This window comes from Thalia democratica, chromosome 2 (assembly GCF_965202585.1).
Source record: "Thalia democratica chromosome 2, ktThaDemo2.hap1.1, whole genome shotgun sequence".
NCBI classification, from domain to species: Eukaryota; Metazoa; Chordata; class Thaliacea; order Salpida; family Salpidae; genus Thalia; species Thalia democratica.
This window is the reverse complement of record NC_139166.1, coordinates 5233462-5251465: the sequence shown is the minus strand read 5'-3', so window position 1 is coordinate 5251465 and position 18004 is coordinate 5233462. Positions and strand designations below refer to the sequence as shown.

Below are 18004 nucleotides of genomic sequence, written 5' to 3'. Positions count from 1 at the left end.
GGTCACAAACAACTGAGATTTTTTATGTAGCATACTTTATGCTGAGATTAAATGTATATGTAAACTCAAAGATATGTTATTTACTCTATAAAAAACATATAAATTAAAAAAGTTATAGACTTAACTACAGCAAACAGATTACAAAAGAAAAACCTACAAAAACTTAGATTATTTTTCTTTATGTAAATAAACAAAACGAACAGCGAAGTTATCTTTTTCTTGTTGTTGCCTCTGTTGCAGCAAAATCATTTGCTGAAGTTTTTGTTCTTGCATCATTTGCTGATTGTGAATCATTTTCTGTTGTTCTAATTGTTGCTGGTTCTGAATATTCTTCTGCATAATTCCACCATCTATCACTTGTTTGCCGCTGTTTTTATATATGAATAATTACAATAAATTATATCCCAATATCAAACATATACTATTTAAACGAAAAAGTGATCAATATAAAATACAACAGCAATGACATAAAAATTTAATAATTTTTGACTCGGATAATAAAAATAATACTTTTTTATTGATAGATTTTTTTTATTCTAAACAAATCAAACAACCGTTTGGGAGCAGTAGTAAGTCAAATAAATGAAATTTCATAATGAACATACACAAACAATAAAAAACAAAATTATTGTAAATTTAAAGAACTTTTTGGTTAAAACTTGTTTATATACACAATGTTTAAATAATACTATTGTAAAAAACAAACTTATTATTAGAAGTTTGAACAACTTGTTGGTTAGGAGGTTGTTGCATTACAATGTGGCCTGCAAAAAAAAGAGATAAGAGTTTGTAAATTTGTAACTATCCTTATACTTAAGTAACACAGCATCGTAACTAAAATAACTGATCATTTATTTATCAATACTTAATTAAATATAACTATTACTCATTATAGCTTCACATATAGTAACTAGTTTAAAGATAAAACATTAAGTTTTATAAATATTTCAACATAGAACTTTTAGTCTATACAATTATTCTATGACTTAACTTGAGATTAAAAAGTCTAATTTTTAATATTGTAGTTAAACAGTGTTTTTTATTTACAATTTGAAGTCATACCAGGCATGCTAGCTTGTTGGGTCGAATTAACACCCTCAGTATTGTTGGTTGGCATGGCAACAGACGTTGCTTGGTCACCGGATACACCTACCACTGGCGTGCTAGTGTTGCCAACCTGTTTGTTTGTTACTTTTAATAAATCTTCTTGAAAAAATAAGTTAAATTAATGTGAACAAAAAATTTGTAAATTAACATTGATCTGTGCTACAAGCTTACGATAACTTTTCCAAATTTTATTTATGAATATACTATATTTTAAAAGAGTTTTAAGTTTTGAAAAAATAATTAATCAAAATTTTCAATAGAAACTAAAATATAGTATGATAGTAAATTGAAATTACTATTGAAACTCTATAGATAAAACTAACTTTAGTGCAGAGAATTCTGTGATTTTGAAGCCATTCTTTGTAGGGCTTGTCTCCGCTGAAGCCTGTAAAAAATATTGAGTTTATTAAAATATGACTAATATTAAAAATTTTATTAAATCATTATTTGAAATACGTAAAATTTGTAGTCAATATATCTAGTAACTATAAGTTTGTTTTTTTATAAAGTAGTATGTTGCTTAGGATGCAAGCGTAGTTTTTTAAAAATATCATATAACTAATTTGTTTGTATAACACTTTGTCAAGGAGTCTTGCAAAATATAACTCCGTGTATAATGATTTTTGATAAATTTAACTTTTATACAAACAACAATAACTACCTGTTTTATTGTTATCATTGTTGACAACAGGAGTTGTATTGAATTGATTTTGTTGAAAATTATATTATAGAAATTTTATACAAAATAATAAATACCTGTTTTATTATTATCATTGTTTACTACAGGAGTTGTATTGAATTGATTTTGTTGAACAACTGGAACTGATTTATCGCCATCCCCAGTTATTGCCTGTTTATTTAAATTAAAAGTCAAATAAAAAAACATACTAAACGTTTTATTCTAAAAGAAACTTTAAGAAGTACTCTGCTTATTGCAATTTATAGTTTAAAACCATCATCATACATTTGTATAGCCGTTTTTCAACTATAAACTATTTAAGTAAGATAAATACTGACTTCGAAACCAGCCTATTACAAATCATAATTTACTTTGATATTTTTTAAATTAACTTCTGTACCGGTTTCACTAGCAAACACAACATTCAATATGAACAAGTTAGGCAACATCATTGAAGCTTTTTAGTGATTTAAATACCAGATTTTTCAGTCTGGCCTATATCTTTACTTCACAACTAATTGTCTCAATCTTAAAATTGTGTTGTTTAATATGCATCAAGTTAATAAAAACGTTTATAAGTTTTTTTAAAGGTATTTTTGAGTGCTTTAAATTTGAATTCTAAAACTGCTGTGAAAACGGTTAGTATTTAAATAATAACCTTGGGAATTGATGTTTGCATGGTTTATAATAACAAACTATATAAAAAGTTACTGATTTACTATGTTTAATTTTATTACCAATCAAGATTTACTTGTTGGTATTTTAATTTCCTTTCAGAGCTTGGTTTACTAACAAACATATCAAAAAAAAAAAAACAAGTTAAACAAAGTTATTGAACTGTTAAGACGATTTTACTGCCAGCATTATCAGTCTGGTTCGAAAATAGTATCTTTCTAAAATACATTGAAAAGTAATTTAATGTAATTACTTTGTTTAATATGCATCAAACTTGAACAAAGTGTTTGTGGGTTTTTGTTAATGTAAATTTTCAGAGTGTAATCTAATTTTCAATTTTTAAAACTGCTCTAACGATTGTACGTGTTCCGAAAACAAGCTAGTTTTAATAGTAAAAGCAATTATAATAAATACAACAATAAACAATTTCATAACATCTCGAGAAAGCATAGTATTATCCATTTAATAAACTTATTAAAACATTTTGTAACGTTATAAACGAGTTTTAAGTGAGTATTGTTGGTTATACTTAAATAAATGAAAATAGTTCAGTTATATTCTTAAGAACACATAAATAGAACAACATTTTTCAAATAATCATAACACCAATGGTTATTGTGTATAAAACACATTTTTTGTTACTTTTTCACAATATTTAAATGTAATAAATTTTAACACAAAATTTCTACAAGTTTATAAAACTAGTTCAATGATTTTTTTACCAACATTATCAGTCTGGTATAATTTAGAAAGTAGCCATTTCTGACTATGACGACTTTTAACTAAAGATTTAATATCTTTCAAATATAAACCTAGAGTTTGTGAGTTTTACAAACAAAAAATATTTAAGCTAAATAGAGAATTAACTCAAATTTTCAGATTTCAACAACATTTTTTATAATCTTTGTAGAAGTTTATGGAAAATAAAATTAAATGGTGAGTAATTTAATGTCAACTTACATAAATAAAAGAATATTTAAATATATACTTTGTAGAAATACGATTCATAACTATGCTTAAAATAGCCGTGTAAAAAAATAAAAACTTTACAGCTGACAAATACTATGATAGTTATACAAAATTTAAAACAAGATAATTCAAAATTTGGACTACCATGCACCCACTATAATAAACATTTTAGAATTTAAACAGTATTTCATCATTTAGAAACTGTTAAATCTACAAAGTTTTAATAAACCAACACAATATTAGCAAAGTTGTAATTAATGTATTTTATTTTTGTTACCAGCATTCACAGTCTGGTTTTAAATTTGTTTCATACTTGGTGTAAAAACAAGGATTCTAACTATTGGTGTAACTATCAAATTTATTAACATCAAATGTGAATCAAGCGTTTGTTGGTTTTGTAGATTACTAGATGTAAACTTTTCGAAAAAAGTTTGAATTTTTAGAGCTTATGTATGTGAGTTTGTATTTTACCAAAAATAATTATACGTAAAATTTGACAGTCTGGTTAAAATTGTTCAAAATGGTAACTAGAACGAGGGCTGGGTTTTGTGAATTACTTGAAGCTTTTTACTTACTTGCATTAACTTCTACTTAAACAAAATGAATCAGAGATTACTTAGAATAAATAGTTTTATAAAACCCACTAAAACATAACATTGCAATAAACAAATCAAGTAAACTACAGTTTTCTAACTTACAATATATTTTATTATCTTGACTTATACAAATAAAGTAGCAATGGCTTAAAAAATAATCAAACATTTAGTTAAGTTTTATAAATGCAAGACTTAAATATTTGTATATAAATTTAAATCATAAGTGATTAAAACCGTTAGTAGTTTCAAAATACATTTAGTGGTTGTAAGACTAATAATACAATACAGTGAAATTAAATTTGTTTTTACCTGAATAATAACGATGAGAAGCTTAAAGATATAATGATGGTTAAAAAACACAATTAAAAATTAAAAATCTAAAGATTTTCATTTCATCCCTATTTATTTATTATTTTATAAAACAACTCAATAAATATTTAAAATATATAACAAACTTATATACATCATATTATTAATACCTGATTAATACTGGTGAGAATTTAAAAAACAGAAATGTATAAATAAAAAAATATAACAAATAAAAACTTTTTAATTACCTGATTAATACCGGTGAGAAGTTTAAAAATACAAATATATAATCAAAACTAATATAAAAAAATAAAATTATTCATACCTGGTTAATGCCGGTGAGAAGTTTAACTTTGACCTGATGCAACGGGTCCTGCTGGGAATCCTGAGACTTGTCCTGAGAATCGTTCTGTATCTTGTAGTTTCTGTTCGCACTTGCTTTCTTCTTACCGCCTGATCCAGCGCTGTGGGCTTGCACTAATCCCTGGTTCAATTTCTCTTGCCTGAAAAGCATATACATAATCAAAAAATACTGTATGGTTTAATATATATATATATATATATATATATATATATATAAAATAAGGTTAATGTTTAAACGTAAACACTTTCAACTGAGCCCACTTGAAGGGCTTTTAAATAATTTATTCAAATGGCGATTTTAAAAATTCTGGAACATATGTTTCACAAAGCTTTAATTTTTCATAAAGCTTTGATCATCAGCCAGTTAAATTCAAAATACAAAGCACTGTACTAAACAAAGATACAAAAGTTATGCAAAAAAACATAAAACAGTATGACGTAATATTGTACATTACAAATATTCAGTACAAAAAAAGAAGGTAGATCGATTTTTGTACTGAATATTTGTAATGTACAATATTACGTCATACTGTTTTTTGTTTTTTTGCATAACTTTTGTATCTTTGTTTAGTACAGTGCTTTGTATTTTGAATTTAACTGGCTGATGATCAAAGCTTTATGAAAAATTAAAGCTTTGTGAAACATATGTTCCAGAATTTTTAAAATCGCCATTTGAATAAATTATAACTATAACTAATTATAACTAATTATTTGAATAACTGAACTAAAGTTGAAAATTTATTGTTCAAATTATCTTGCACTAACTATAGGTGTTTAAAGTAGTTTTATTTCGGTTGTTTTATGTTACTTGTAAAAATATACTGATGCTGTAATGTTAAATGTTTTTATACAAGCAGTTGAAGCATCAATATCACAAACGTTGTCTCACAATTTATTTATCACCTTAAGAATACAAGTGTTGTGAATCCAGTAATTACAAACTGGTTTAAATTTGATCAGTAGGGAAATCATATGTAAAAATAAAAATTTTGGTTTATATATATACAAAGGTGAAACTAACATTTGTGGGTTTTTTAGTGTGAAGTTAGAATTTCTTGTTGTAAACAACAATAATTTATTACTTAATAACAATCGAATTGTACTAAATGAAACGTTGTCTCATTAGTTTTTTATCACTGTAACAATATAAGTTTTGAGTACCCAGTATTTGCAAACTGGTTTAAATTATGTACAATAGCAAGTATATACTATTTAATAATAGCTTTAGTTTGTATAGACAAAAGTAAAACTAACATTTTTGGGTTTTTCAGTATAAAGTTAAAACTTCTTGTTGTAGACAACAATAATTTATTACTTATTAACAATCGAACTAAAGTTTAGTAATTAGTTTAGTTGAATTCAAGGGCTAATTGTTCTTATTTTTTCAAGTCCTATTTTAATTCACTTCATTTCATCTTCTACGTGTCATTACCAGTATTTACATACTGGTTTAAAATTAGAATGTAGGTCTTTTAAAGTATCTCACGATCAGCTTAGTTTTATATATACTAAATAAAAACTAGCATTTGTGGGTTTTAACCATCTGATTTTTATTTGAGTTTTATGTAAATTATTCCTAGCTAATCTTAATTTACAAGTTCAAACCTAACAATTTTATATTCAGCCTGCAATGCTTCAAAACGTATTTAGATAATGTCAAACAAACAATTATTTTCCTAAGCAACTTTAACAAATTATTAATTTAATTATTAGCATTTATTAAAATTGTTATGTTCGTTACCAGCATTTACACTCTGGTTTAAAATTAAGAAAGATAAAGGATAAAATCGTCGATCAGCTTAACTTTTTACATACTAAAACTCAGTTATCATTTGTGGCTATTAATCTACTTTAGTAAAAGAAATTTCAGCAAATCTTATTTACCAAATGCAAATCTAAAATTTTTGTATTAGTTTTTTAATAATTCTCAATGTATTCACGAATCTTTTAATAAAACAATAATTTTTTTAAACACAGCAAAAAACTATTCATTTAATTTAATTTACTCCACCAACCTAGCTCTTTCCTGCTCTCTTTTTTCCTGATCCAAAAGTTCTTGCAACAGAAGAGGTTGCTCCTTAACCAGCAAAGATCTCTGCTGCACGACCGGTGCTTTCTGCTGTGGCGTTGTGTGACGCAACAATGCTGAAAATAAAAAGTATGACGTAATATAACAAATAAGATCATTGCTACTATAAAGTTTTTTATTTTTCTTAATTTAAAAAATCCACCGACCATATTAACCCTAAACAGAATTGCTGCATCTTTAAGTAAGTTAAAATTTTTAATTTTGAAGAACAAAACTTTCAATTTGATAATTAAAAATTAAAATATCGAACCAGGGCTGTTAGGAATTGTAGGGGTTTTGTTGAGAGCCACCCTGATTTGGGGTTGAACTTGTTGCGGGTTCTGGGGTCTCATGGCAACCTGTTGCTGCTGCGTTGTCATGACGACCTGCTGTTGTGCGGCAACCTGCGCGTTGAAGGGGAACGAAGTGATCTGATTGGCTTGTTCTGTAACTTCTATTTTTGGGGATTTGTCGTCACTAGTAGTCGCTGTTGTGGTGGTGGGAGTTACTTTCTCTTGATTGTTTTGTTGTTGGTTTTTGTTGCTCGTAACTACCACTGGTCCGCTTACTGTGAAAGGATATTTAATTAACATAAATGTATATATACTTCTATTTTCTTCTGTTATTGCATTAAAAAACTGCCAAAAAAACACAGAAATACAGATACACCTAATTTTGGTTGTTACAAACATTTTCAAGATGGGTTTTTCAAACTTAAATAATTAACAAGCTGTAAATATTCATTTTAGTAACTAATAGTTTTTTATAATTTGTACCAGCCTAACAAAAGTTCGAAGTATTAATATAATCTTGCTTTTATATAAACTTAATTTTTTTATACACCAACCCAATACAGAAGCGTTCGAAGTGTAAATTTAATCTTTTTTTATATAAACTTAATTTTTTATACACAAACCTAGCACAGAAGCGTTTGAAGTGTTGTTTTTATCTTGCTGCTCGTCAACTTTGTCGACATTAGGTTCCAATTTGATGAACTTTTCCTGAATCTGGGCGATGTTGGGCGACGGCGAGGCCACGGTGACCTTGCTGAATATCGGAGTGCCCCCGGATAAAACCGCCGGGCCCTGGGACGACAACACTTGCTTGTTGGGAGTCTGTTGTCATGGTTATTTAGTTGGTAGGAAAAAATATTTTACATTAAGCTTTTTTTGATACTAAAGTTGGAATTCTAATTATAGTTAAATTTTATCTACTCTAATTCTTACTTAATTACAATATAAAAGTAAAGTTATTATTAATCTAAGGCAGTAATTCATAATCATATGAATTATAAGCATTTCAACAATCAATTAAAAAGCGAAATTCAAAATTATTTATCATTATTTTTAAAATCAATTAAAATATTAATGATTTAAAGTTGTGTTCAAATTTTTATCAATGTTCTGTTGTTTAATTGTTGCATTTTATTGCATGAGATTGACAATTTGTCTCTGAGAAGTCTTAGAAACTTACATTAACTTAGACATTTTCAAAGTATGAAAAGTTTTGGTATTCATAATATAATGATTTAATACACAAAAAAAAACAGACACAGTTCACACCTTTACTACAACAACTAATTTTCAGAAAGCTAATTGAAATTAAGAAAAGAGTAAAAAAAATCAAACTTTAAACCAAACACTGACTACCAGTATTTAAAACTAAGTATAATTAAATTTGAAATTGATATGAAAACATTACAATGATAAACTACTTGAAAATGATGTTGCTGTCTGTTGTTGTTGTTGAACAAATTTCTTCTCATGTCGTCTTTTGACGAGTGTCTTAACTCGATAAATCTACCATGTGTCTATTCAACATGCAACTAATTATACAATAAGCACAACACAAAATTTAAGATAATATTGTGAAAAACTTATTTGAAAACAGTTTATTGACGATTTGAATTATTTACTATAAGTGATTTTTTTAAGCTATTGGCTAGATTTTTTCTGAAGTGATTTATGGAGTTTACAAAATTATCATACTTGAGTAATTATTTTAAATAAAAAGCTGTAAATTAAATTAAACCTAATCATAAACATTTTCTACTAAAACATATTAAAATTACAAAGCTAGGTTTGTAACTAAGCTTAAATTTGTTGTTATAAATATAAACAAAATTACTAATACTCAGATGAAATGATTACAATTAAACCAGCTTGTTTCAAAGCTTTTATTTTTGGTGCATCAAATATCGCATTTGAATTTTCACAAAAGCAAAGCTGACATCAATTGTATATTTCTGATTTATTTTTACCTGTTCTTGTTTTACTGATGGAAAAGATTGTTGCTTGCTTGTAACTATATTCTGTTGCACACCTGTGTTAAATTGATAAGCATATAAGGCATCTTATCAAGTAAAAATGTCAACAAACCAAAGAACATTCATTCTAAAAACTTGTTGATAATTTAGTTGGGGTGAAAACTAATTATTTTCAAAAACTAAATTACCTTTGACTTAATTGTTGCTGAGCACTAAATTCTTAAATGATACTTTTTAATAAAACTATCAAACTATTAATACAATTTTTTAGTCAATTTATATTGCTATACGTGTATCAAACTTAACCAAGCTAAAAAATTTAATTTTTTTTTTCATACCTTGTTGCTGCTGCTGGTTATTTTGAAGCCTGGGTCGCATCTGAAACTTCTGCTGGAACTGACCCTGAACCTGCTGGTTGACAACCTGTTGTTGTGGTTGGACCATCTGCTGGTTTTGCGGGTATGAAGGGGGCGGCGGTCTCGTCGGGGTGCGGACCACTTGCTGGGTTGTCATGACGTTCGGTTGGGGCCTGGTTGCCACGTTGGAAACCCAGACTTGCTGTCCGTCCGGTCTGGATAAAAATATAGTTTATTTTATTAAAATCAAATATTTATAAGCTAATATTTGTCATGTTGAAAACATTGTATAAACTTGTTTTAAAATTATAAAGTATGAAACTTAGCTAAAAAGTTTTACAATACGTATGTTAGCTTTATAAGTGTCTACAATTAATAATAAAAACAAACATATTGTTAAATAACAATAAGTTAATAACAATTATAAAAATAACAATAATTATAATAACAATAAAAATAAAAACAAAACCTTTTAACCATCATTTGTCGGTTGTTTGGTGTAAGTACAGGAGATGGTGAACTGTGAGCTGAATAATCTGAAAAAAAAAAAATTAACAATATCACATAAAAAGTTACATTTATACTAAACATTCAACAAAAAACATCTATGAGTATTTTACCACAACCATAGTCTAATTTATTATTAATAAATAATATTTATTGTTTACAAAATAACCAGCTTAGACTTGTTAAAATATACTTAATACAACAGTAAACACATCTTAGTTTGAATTATATATATCAACATTTTAAAAAATTAATAATAAAATAATTTAATTTTCTAACCAGCAACATGTTGAGGAGTGGTCGGGTGCCTCATAAAATCCTGCTGTTGAGGGTTCATTCCGCTGGAGGGCGACATGACGCTGGTTGCCATGGGAGACTTGATGCTGCCGTGGGGGGACCACTGCTGGTCGGCGTGGAACCTCTGAACCGGTTGCTGGAGAGGGGATTTTTGTTGGGGCGAAATTTGGTGGAACTGATCGGCGGGCTGCATCATTACTTGCGGGCGAACTGTTTCGGTGCGGGGGAAATACTTTAGTAATTATTTAGTTTGATTTTAACGGTTTTATATTTGAATTTACATAACTTTTAGTATAAAAAAATTACTTGTTACATAACTAACAATTTAGTAACGGGGCTAAGATGAACAATGTGGGCGAACTGTTTTGGTGTGGGGGATTTTTATTTACGTGGTTTGCACAGTTTTAAAGATATAAGTAAAAAAAATAAATATCGCTGATTTAAAATAGGACTGATTATTCTTTTAAGTAGCAAAAGAGTTAGTGAGTAAAAACTTTAACTTCTGATTATATAACAATAACTGAAAAGAGCTTATTTGTGTAAGGTATCATTGAAAGCTACCTTTAAGTGATTGTGCTTCTTAAGTGTAGTTTTAAGTTATCAAAGTAGCAAACTTTCAGTTTAATTATTAACTATCAGTATAAAATAACTTTTAAGCCCAAAATCATCTTAAATTAAGGTTAGTAAAGCTGATATTCTTTATTTTTTAATGAGAACTTAAACTACGACTGTTTCTTAAAATTGTTTTTTCAAACTTAACTGTTGAACTTGTATGTTGATATTAAAGCGTAGGAATTGAAACTTATTTTAATGATACATTTACTAATATTTTTATGAAACCAACATTTTATACTTTAAAGCATATCCTACAATTTCAACATTATAAAAATCAATAAACCGTTCATAGCCATATGGGTTGGACCGGAAGTCATTCTGGGGCGAAATTTGGTGAAATGCTGAATTTGCTGGACACTAGGGCTTATTTGGTGGACATTTGGGCTCATTTGGTGCATATTTGGGCTCATTTGGTGGACATTGGGACTAATTTGGTGTCTTTTTATCATTCCCTGTTGCATCATAGCTGATTGTACGTCGTTTCTGTAAAAATTATAATCAAATTTTAACTATGTGGTCACTTTTCAGTAATGGCAGCTTAATTTTGCAAAGCTTTTTACTGAAGTGTGTTAAAGAAAAAAATTAGTTTGATTATGATCAAACTCTTTCAAGTTAAGCTGGGGAAAATTTGAAAACTAGATTATGAAAAACACAAGTATGAGAAAAAATTAGTTCAAAACAAAGTTAAGGTAATCCCATAATTTTAGCTAAAATTTTTTATCAAAGTATTACAAGTGTGATTAGATAAATAATAATAAAACAAAAACTTTATATTACCTGGCGGGTAGGTTTGGTTTGACGAAGGTGTTGTAGTTTTGCTGGTCGATTTGCATTTGCTGATTGTTGGAATTCATTTTGTTCATTCTCGCTGTGTTGTCACCTGCGGCCCTCTGTATGAATTAAAGTATAAATTAAATATTTATTTTAATAAGCTTTTATAGTATAAAATATATTTTTTTTTTATATTGAAAGTGTATCAAAAAATAATTAATATGTATTGAATTAAAGTAAAAATTTAATATTTATTTTATAAAGTTACATTAATAAAAATAAGGTTTGGTGTAGAACTAGTTAAAATACATCAAACAAGTAAATTATATTTCTAGGAACTTCAAACTAAAACTGTAATGTAGGAAAAAAGTGTTAGTCATAGATATAATTCTAAAAGCAAAAAGATGAAAATAAATACTGTACTTTATTAACAGCTAATTGATGCAGTTAAAGTTCGAAACGCTAAACTTGCTTACAACTAATAAATAACATTCGGTAGTAATTTAATTTGAGACCACGTGTTACGTGGTGCAAAATAGGAGGTGAAGTAATGAAATGGTAGTTATGGGATAATCATCAGGTACAAATACTGCAAATGTAACTAAGCGTTTGTGGGAGTTAAAGTTGTTCGCAAACAACTCAGGGCATATTATTCTTCTTCTAGATAATTATACGCAATACTATTTAAAAATATTCATTTTACTATATAACGTTATACCACAATGTAGTGGTTAAAAACTAATTATTTATGTGAAGATTTTGAACTTACAATTGCTCAAGGATCTCAGCTTATTAATACTTTAAATTGTAACCTAACGTTTGCGGTTTATTATTTGTTGGCAAACTAACGAGTTCACAATTATTTTTATTTTTCATAATTGAAACACTTAATACAAATTAATGAGTTGAACAAACTTCAATAAGAGATTAGTCAAGGTATGCAATAAAACTGTTAAATGTATGAAATCTTAATTGCTTGATTTAAAATTCTGTAGTTGGTGTGTCAAGAATTAATTTTAAAAATAAACAAACTTATTAACTGATTGAATTTTAATATAAGCCGACTATAAGTTAAATTATACAACGCCGTATTAATCAAAGTAATTTAATTTAAACTATAAGCACTATCAATAAACATTTATACAATTTATTAATACTTTCTATAATTTAGTTGGTTTTATAATATTATAAGCTACGTCAACTCAGAAAGCAAATAGTAAAAACTTAGTAAATTGATTTTAAAATGTTTAACCTTATTTATAATATATGGAATTTCAATAAGTTAAAATTTTTCAAGGATTGTATTCACAATACAATGTGCATATTACATAACTAGTTGAAGTAAAAAACTACTAAAATAAAAGCAATTTAATAAATATTTCCAGAGATACTATACTACAGCTTCTTGACTAAAAAAATATAATAATTTAATTAACGCAAATAATTCTTAAAGACTTATTTTGATCAACAAAAACCATTTTTCAATAATTTAAGTAAAACATTTTGTCACAATTTAATAATTACAATCTGTTAATCATGACGAAATATATAAAACTTTACTTGAATTTCAAGTTATGCGTTAAGAATTATATTGCTAAGGGGTCTTACTAGTATAAAGTTATTTATTTTTAAAGATAACAAGATTAAGTTTTACCTTTGAGATAGTTCTGCAACTTTTAACTAAAACTTTTTATTTTTAGTTGTATCAATTATCTATAACTTTTCAGGGAAAACAACTTGAGCATAATATTTAAACTTTTTTCATGTTGATTGTATAATTTTACAAGATAACACTTCCAATTATTTTTTCCAGTGAATAACTTTCAAGTGAGATTTCAAACTTTTAGTGTTGATTAATTTTATTTGTGCTTTAATATAGATATGCCACTATTTAATGGCTTCAAATAACTGTTTTCATATTTTGTAGATGTTGTAATTATAAAAATTGCAGTCATTTATATCAAAAAATGTAAAACAGTGTTTGTGGGAATTTGAATCGTTTGCAAACTAGTAAACTCAGAGTTTAATTTTGTATGTAAGAAACCATTGAGTTTATTTTTTGTTTAAATTAAAGAAATTATAAATTCAAATTATTATTTTTGAAATAAAGAATAGATAGAAAAAATATTTATTTAAACATAAAGTAAAAACCAAATATATATTTTTTTCAATTCATTAATATTTTAATTATTGTGATTAAAAATAACTAACGAGATAAGAAGTTCTTTCTTGTTCGGGCAGTAAACTCCACAACTTGAATATTTTCTTGTATCTTGTTTGTCTGTCAGATATTTCTTTCTTGATGTTCGGATGTTTTAAATTTGAAAACAATATGTACGGAACCGTTGCCATGTTTTCTGTTAATTATTTCATAACTTTAATATTATTTTTTAAATTTCTATAACATCAACTAATTTGTAACAGTTGTATTTATTTTAGTTAAAATCAACAATGAAATTGATTATAATAAAAATAATTAATAAAAAGAACTAGTCTTATATCATGTAACATTTTTTCAGATTTTATTTAACTTGTTTAAATTAAATTATAAATAATTAATTACAGTATCATAAAAATCAACTTAACTTTTTTACTTATACATTGACTTACTAATGTAGTCAAAATTATTTTTTAAATATCAGCTTAAAAGAAAACCAAATGCAAAATTAAAATCAAATATGATTTTTGTTTCTCGTGACCTTCCATTTTGGTACTAGTACGTTATGCTTTCGAGTTTATCAAATGCTTTCTAATATATTAGAAAATGGACACACTACTTTTTTGTGGCTTCAAATTTGTATTAGTCTTTATACTTTTCAAAAGAGTACAACCATTTTGGCTTCATATATACTTGATTGTAACTTAATGTTTGTGGAAAAATGAATCGTTTGAAAACTAGTCAATTCAAAAGGTTATGTGTTTTTATCTTACAATTGTACTAGCTGGTTGTAATACAATTATTTTAATGTAAATTGTACATTAGTAGAACTTACACTAGTTGTACTATACTTATAATGTGCAAATGTATTTATAGATGAACAAGTTAGCATAATACTAAATAAATAAAAACAGATAGTATAGTAGGTTAACTTTTATACAAACCACTAATTACTTTAATCAAAAAATTTATTTAAAACGTAATTTTTCAACCTAATTTTTCTTCCTGTTCGAGCCTGGCGCAAATTTTATCATCGAAGCAGATATCGTCACCTTTGCTGACTGAAGGCCAAAAATTTTGCTGTTGTTGCAAACTTTGTTGAATGTTTTGTTGTTGTTGGATGTTTTGATGTTGTTGTAGCAGCTGCAAGTTTGCCGTTGTGGCGGGCAAGGTGTTTTGACTGCAGAAAAAAAACTAATAAACTTAAATTATTGTTAACGCAATAATATAATTTTGAAGCAACTTATTAGTTTAACGTGTAAATAGCAAACCATTCTTTTTTTGTTAAGATAGACAACAACAACAATAGCTAAAGCTTTATAAAATCAAATTATTATTTTACTTAAGCTTACTTGTAAAATGTTTCTTTTCTAACTCTGTTACCTTAAGCTAAACAAAATAAAGTTGTATAATGTTAGTTCAAAAATATATACTAACGTTGGTTGCTGCTGAACAACAATGGGCTTGGCCTGCTGCTGAATTTGCTGCTGAACGAAGAACTGCTGCTGATGCATTTGCTGTTGTGGCACCTGAGGACTCTGCTGTAATTGAGGATTCTGCTGCATCTGCTGAGGAGTTTGCTGCATTTGCTGAGGAGTTTGCTGCATTTGCTGTGGAGTTTGCTGCATTTGCTGCGGAGTCTGCTGCAATTGCTGCGGAGTCTGCGGCATTTGCTGTGGAGTTTGCGGCAATTGTTGCGGAGTTTGCGGCATTTGTTGCGGAGTCTGCGGCATTTGCTGTGGAGTTTGCGGCAATTGCTGCGGAGTTTGCGGCATTTGTTGCTGGTTGTTGTTGTCGATCTTGTCATCTTGTGCCGAAGTTGACGGCTTGTCCTGACCAGAAGTCGAAGGTTCTTCCGATAAAAGATGGAGGTGTTTGTCGTCCAAACCAGCCAAATCGGTCAGCATTTGTGCCTCGGCTGAATTTACAACTTTTTTGTTTAAAATGTCTCAAGATGTTTTTAACAGTAGCTTGATTTATTGATAATAATAAAAAATACTTTGTATTGTTAAAGTCAGGATTTATGAAATGAATAAATTTTCAATTTAATTTTATTTTGACTAATTATTCTTTCAATTTTCAGGAAACTGTTTAGTAAAACTGTTTAATAAATTCCGTTTCAAAAACTTAAGTTTTTTTTAACCGTAAACAATACTATTATATTTTACTAAATACGAACCTTCACCAGAAAGAACATCCAACCCAGGAAAATTGATGTCAACTCCATCAACGAGATTTTCAAACCCTTTGGTCAGCACATCTGCATAAATATCTTGCACTAACAAGCGTACAAAAATATCAGGTTATTATGGGTGATGATAAACGATTATTAAAAATGTTAGTACATGCTTGTATTTTAAGTATACAAGCATGCAAAGTTTAATGGTCAAGTTTAAAGTTTGAAATCATGAATTAATTTAATTATAATTTTAAATTTGACTTATTTTTCATGATGTAGTTAGCAATAAATTGAGTTTACACTTTTAAGGTTTCAAAAAATTTTAAAATCTTACCAAGTAGTGCTTAGTCCTTTTTAATATTTTAAACAAATCGTTTAACTAAAAACCTTTTTAAGTTAAACTTGTACAAACTTATGTGATCAAACAAAATTAACACATGCATATTTATATTATATGAATGTATGAAAATAATAAACACACCATCTTTGTTGTCTTTGAAAGCGTCATGAAAAAGATCATTGATATCCTCATCTTTCAAACCGAACCCGGGAACTGAAAGAACTTTCAAAAGATCCAACTCGTCATTTGCTATCTCTTGCTCCTAAGAATTTTCATTAATAATTAATTAATTTTGTATATATTTTGAACGGTTTGGCAGAAAGTGCTAGTATATCTATAAGACAAATTTTATTATTACTGCCCGATATCAAGTGCATGATGCTTTTAAACTGCAAACTTTAATGCTTTAAATATAATCATGAATATTGCTTTTAAAACTTGATACTTTTAATAAAGTTGATTAAACCAGCAACTAGTATTTTCATATAACTTTTTTTTACTTCACATATTATTTATTGTTCAAATAATACCTGATTACTATCAATATTTTGGTTGTTTTCCTTGTTACTTTTAACTTGTTCGTTGTAAAGATCTTTCAAATGATCTGTCAGCTCAATACATGAATCTTCGTTCGATAGTTTTTCATCGTGTTCTTCACAACTGGTTGAAAAAATAATTTAATAAATTTCAAGTTAAGATAGTAAATTCGTAATAAAATTGATTTGTTAGCTATTTTTGTTCTTTAAAATTTTTAACACAATTATAATTTATCGCAAGTATTACCAATGAAAGTTTAATTATAAAAAATAAATATTCTCTCTAGCTGTAATTACATTTAAAATGTTTAACCAGAAGGTACTTTTAAATACACTCTTCAGCTATAAACTTTTTAAATTTTATAACTAAACCATTACTAACATCAACCCTTCAAAAGCGGGAACTCTGAGATTTTCTTCAAAAAATTCGCTTTTTATTTTGTTCCTTTTTGAACTTTCCAGCAAGTCGGGTCCGAAAAATCCCTCCTACATAAACAATAAATACTTAATTTTAGTTAATTCAATTACTACTTAAATCAGTCCTTTAAAAACGCGAGTGCAGTTTTTTAATTGAACGAAGTTACAATTGAACAAAAGTAAAATAAAAAATACATTTTTGTAATTTAAATAAAGGTTATTCATTATCTGAGTAATTTTTTATTCATTATCAGCAAGTAATTTTTTTTCAGTTGCAAGTAATATTACCGCAAATAAAGTAAAACTATTCAAAAACTGTAATAACAGTGGAAATAAAAACAACCCTGAATGTACAAAACGTATATTTAAGTAAACTACAAGTAGTTGTGTTAGAATAAATAATATATAAACTAATTTCAACAAACCTGAATATAGGAAGGGTAGAGTTCGGTCAGCCTAACCCTTCGTTTTCTTTTGGGTTTCAAGTTGTTAGCAACCGGTTGCTGGGTGATCGTGGTTGCCAGTAGCGACTGCTTTCCCTCCCCGACAACCGGGAATATTTTCATCTTCAGCGGTGGTCGAGATTCGCTTTCACCTGAAATATTGAGAAGATTTTTTTTTAATAAATCAATTGATTAACATTATATAGTAATAGTTAAAAAAAATTGTTATATTTCTGCTTTAACTACTACATTATTATTATTTTGTACCTTTTTAGGTTGTAAAAAGGGCAAAAAAAAGGTTCTTTTTACAAAAAAAGATAAATTGTATAACACTGAGTATTCAAATTTAAATA

General features: G+C 27.4%; 1 protein-coding gene across 1 annotated transcript in view; it reads right to left on the bottom strand.

Annotated features, from left to right (window-relative positions):
* Nucleotides 1-18004, bottom strand: part of LOC145849572 (uncharacterized) — a 66183-nt gene that overhangs the window by 20228 nt on the left and 27951 nt on the right. Inside the window, exons 26-49 of the mRNA XM_082954531.1 lie at nucleotides 17634-17803; nucleotides 17174-17277; nucleotides 16786-16915; nucleotides 16397-16517; nucleotides 15916-15996; nucleotides 15174-15654; nucleotides 14729-14916; nucleotides 13790-13935; nucleotides 11585-11697; nucleotides 11091-11290; nucleotides 10175-10402; nucleotides 9858-9924; nucleotides 9371-9603; nucleotides 9027-9088; nucleotides 8481-8576; nucleotides 7683-7881; nucleotides 7038-7334; nucleotides 6714-6843; nucleotides 4661-4838; nucleotides 1864-1957; nucleotides 1431-1492; nucleotides 1063-1177; nucleotides 707-764; nucleotides 202-367 (exon numbers count right to left, since the gene is read on the bottom strand). Coding sequence (XP_082810657.1) covers nucleotides 202-367; nucleotides 707-764; nucleotides 1063-1177; nucleotides 1431-1492; nucleotides 1864-1957; nucleotides 4661-4838; nucleotides 6714-6843; nucleotides 7038-7334; nucleotides 7683-7881; nucleotides 8481-8576; nucleotides 9027-9088; nucleotides 9371-9603; nucleotides 9858-9924; nucleotides 10175-10402; nucleotides 11091-11290; nucleotides 11585-11697; nucleotides 13790-13935; nucleotides 14729-14916; nucleotides 15174-15654; nucleotides 15916-15996; nucleotides 16397-16517; nucleotides 16786-16915; nucleotides 17174-17277; nucleotides 17634-17803 — 3719 coding nt within the window. The remainder of the gene's footprint in view (nucleotides 1-201; nucleotides 368-706; nucleotides 765-1062; nucleotides 1178-1430; nucleotides 1493-1863; nucleotides 1958-4660; nucleotides 4839-6713; nucleotides 6844-7037; nucleotides 7335-7682; nucleotides 7882-8480; nucleotides 8577-9026; nucleotides 9089-9370; nucleotides 9604-9857; nucleotides 9925-10174; nucleotides 10403-11090; nucleotides 11291-11584; nucleotides 11698-13789; nucleotides 13936-14728; nucleotides 14917-15173; nucleotides 15655-15915; nucleotides 15997-16396; nucleotides 16518-16785; nucleotides 16916-17173; nucleotides 17278-17633; nucleotides 17804-18004) is intronic.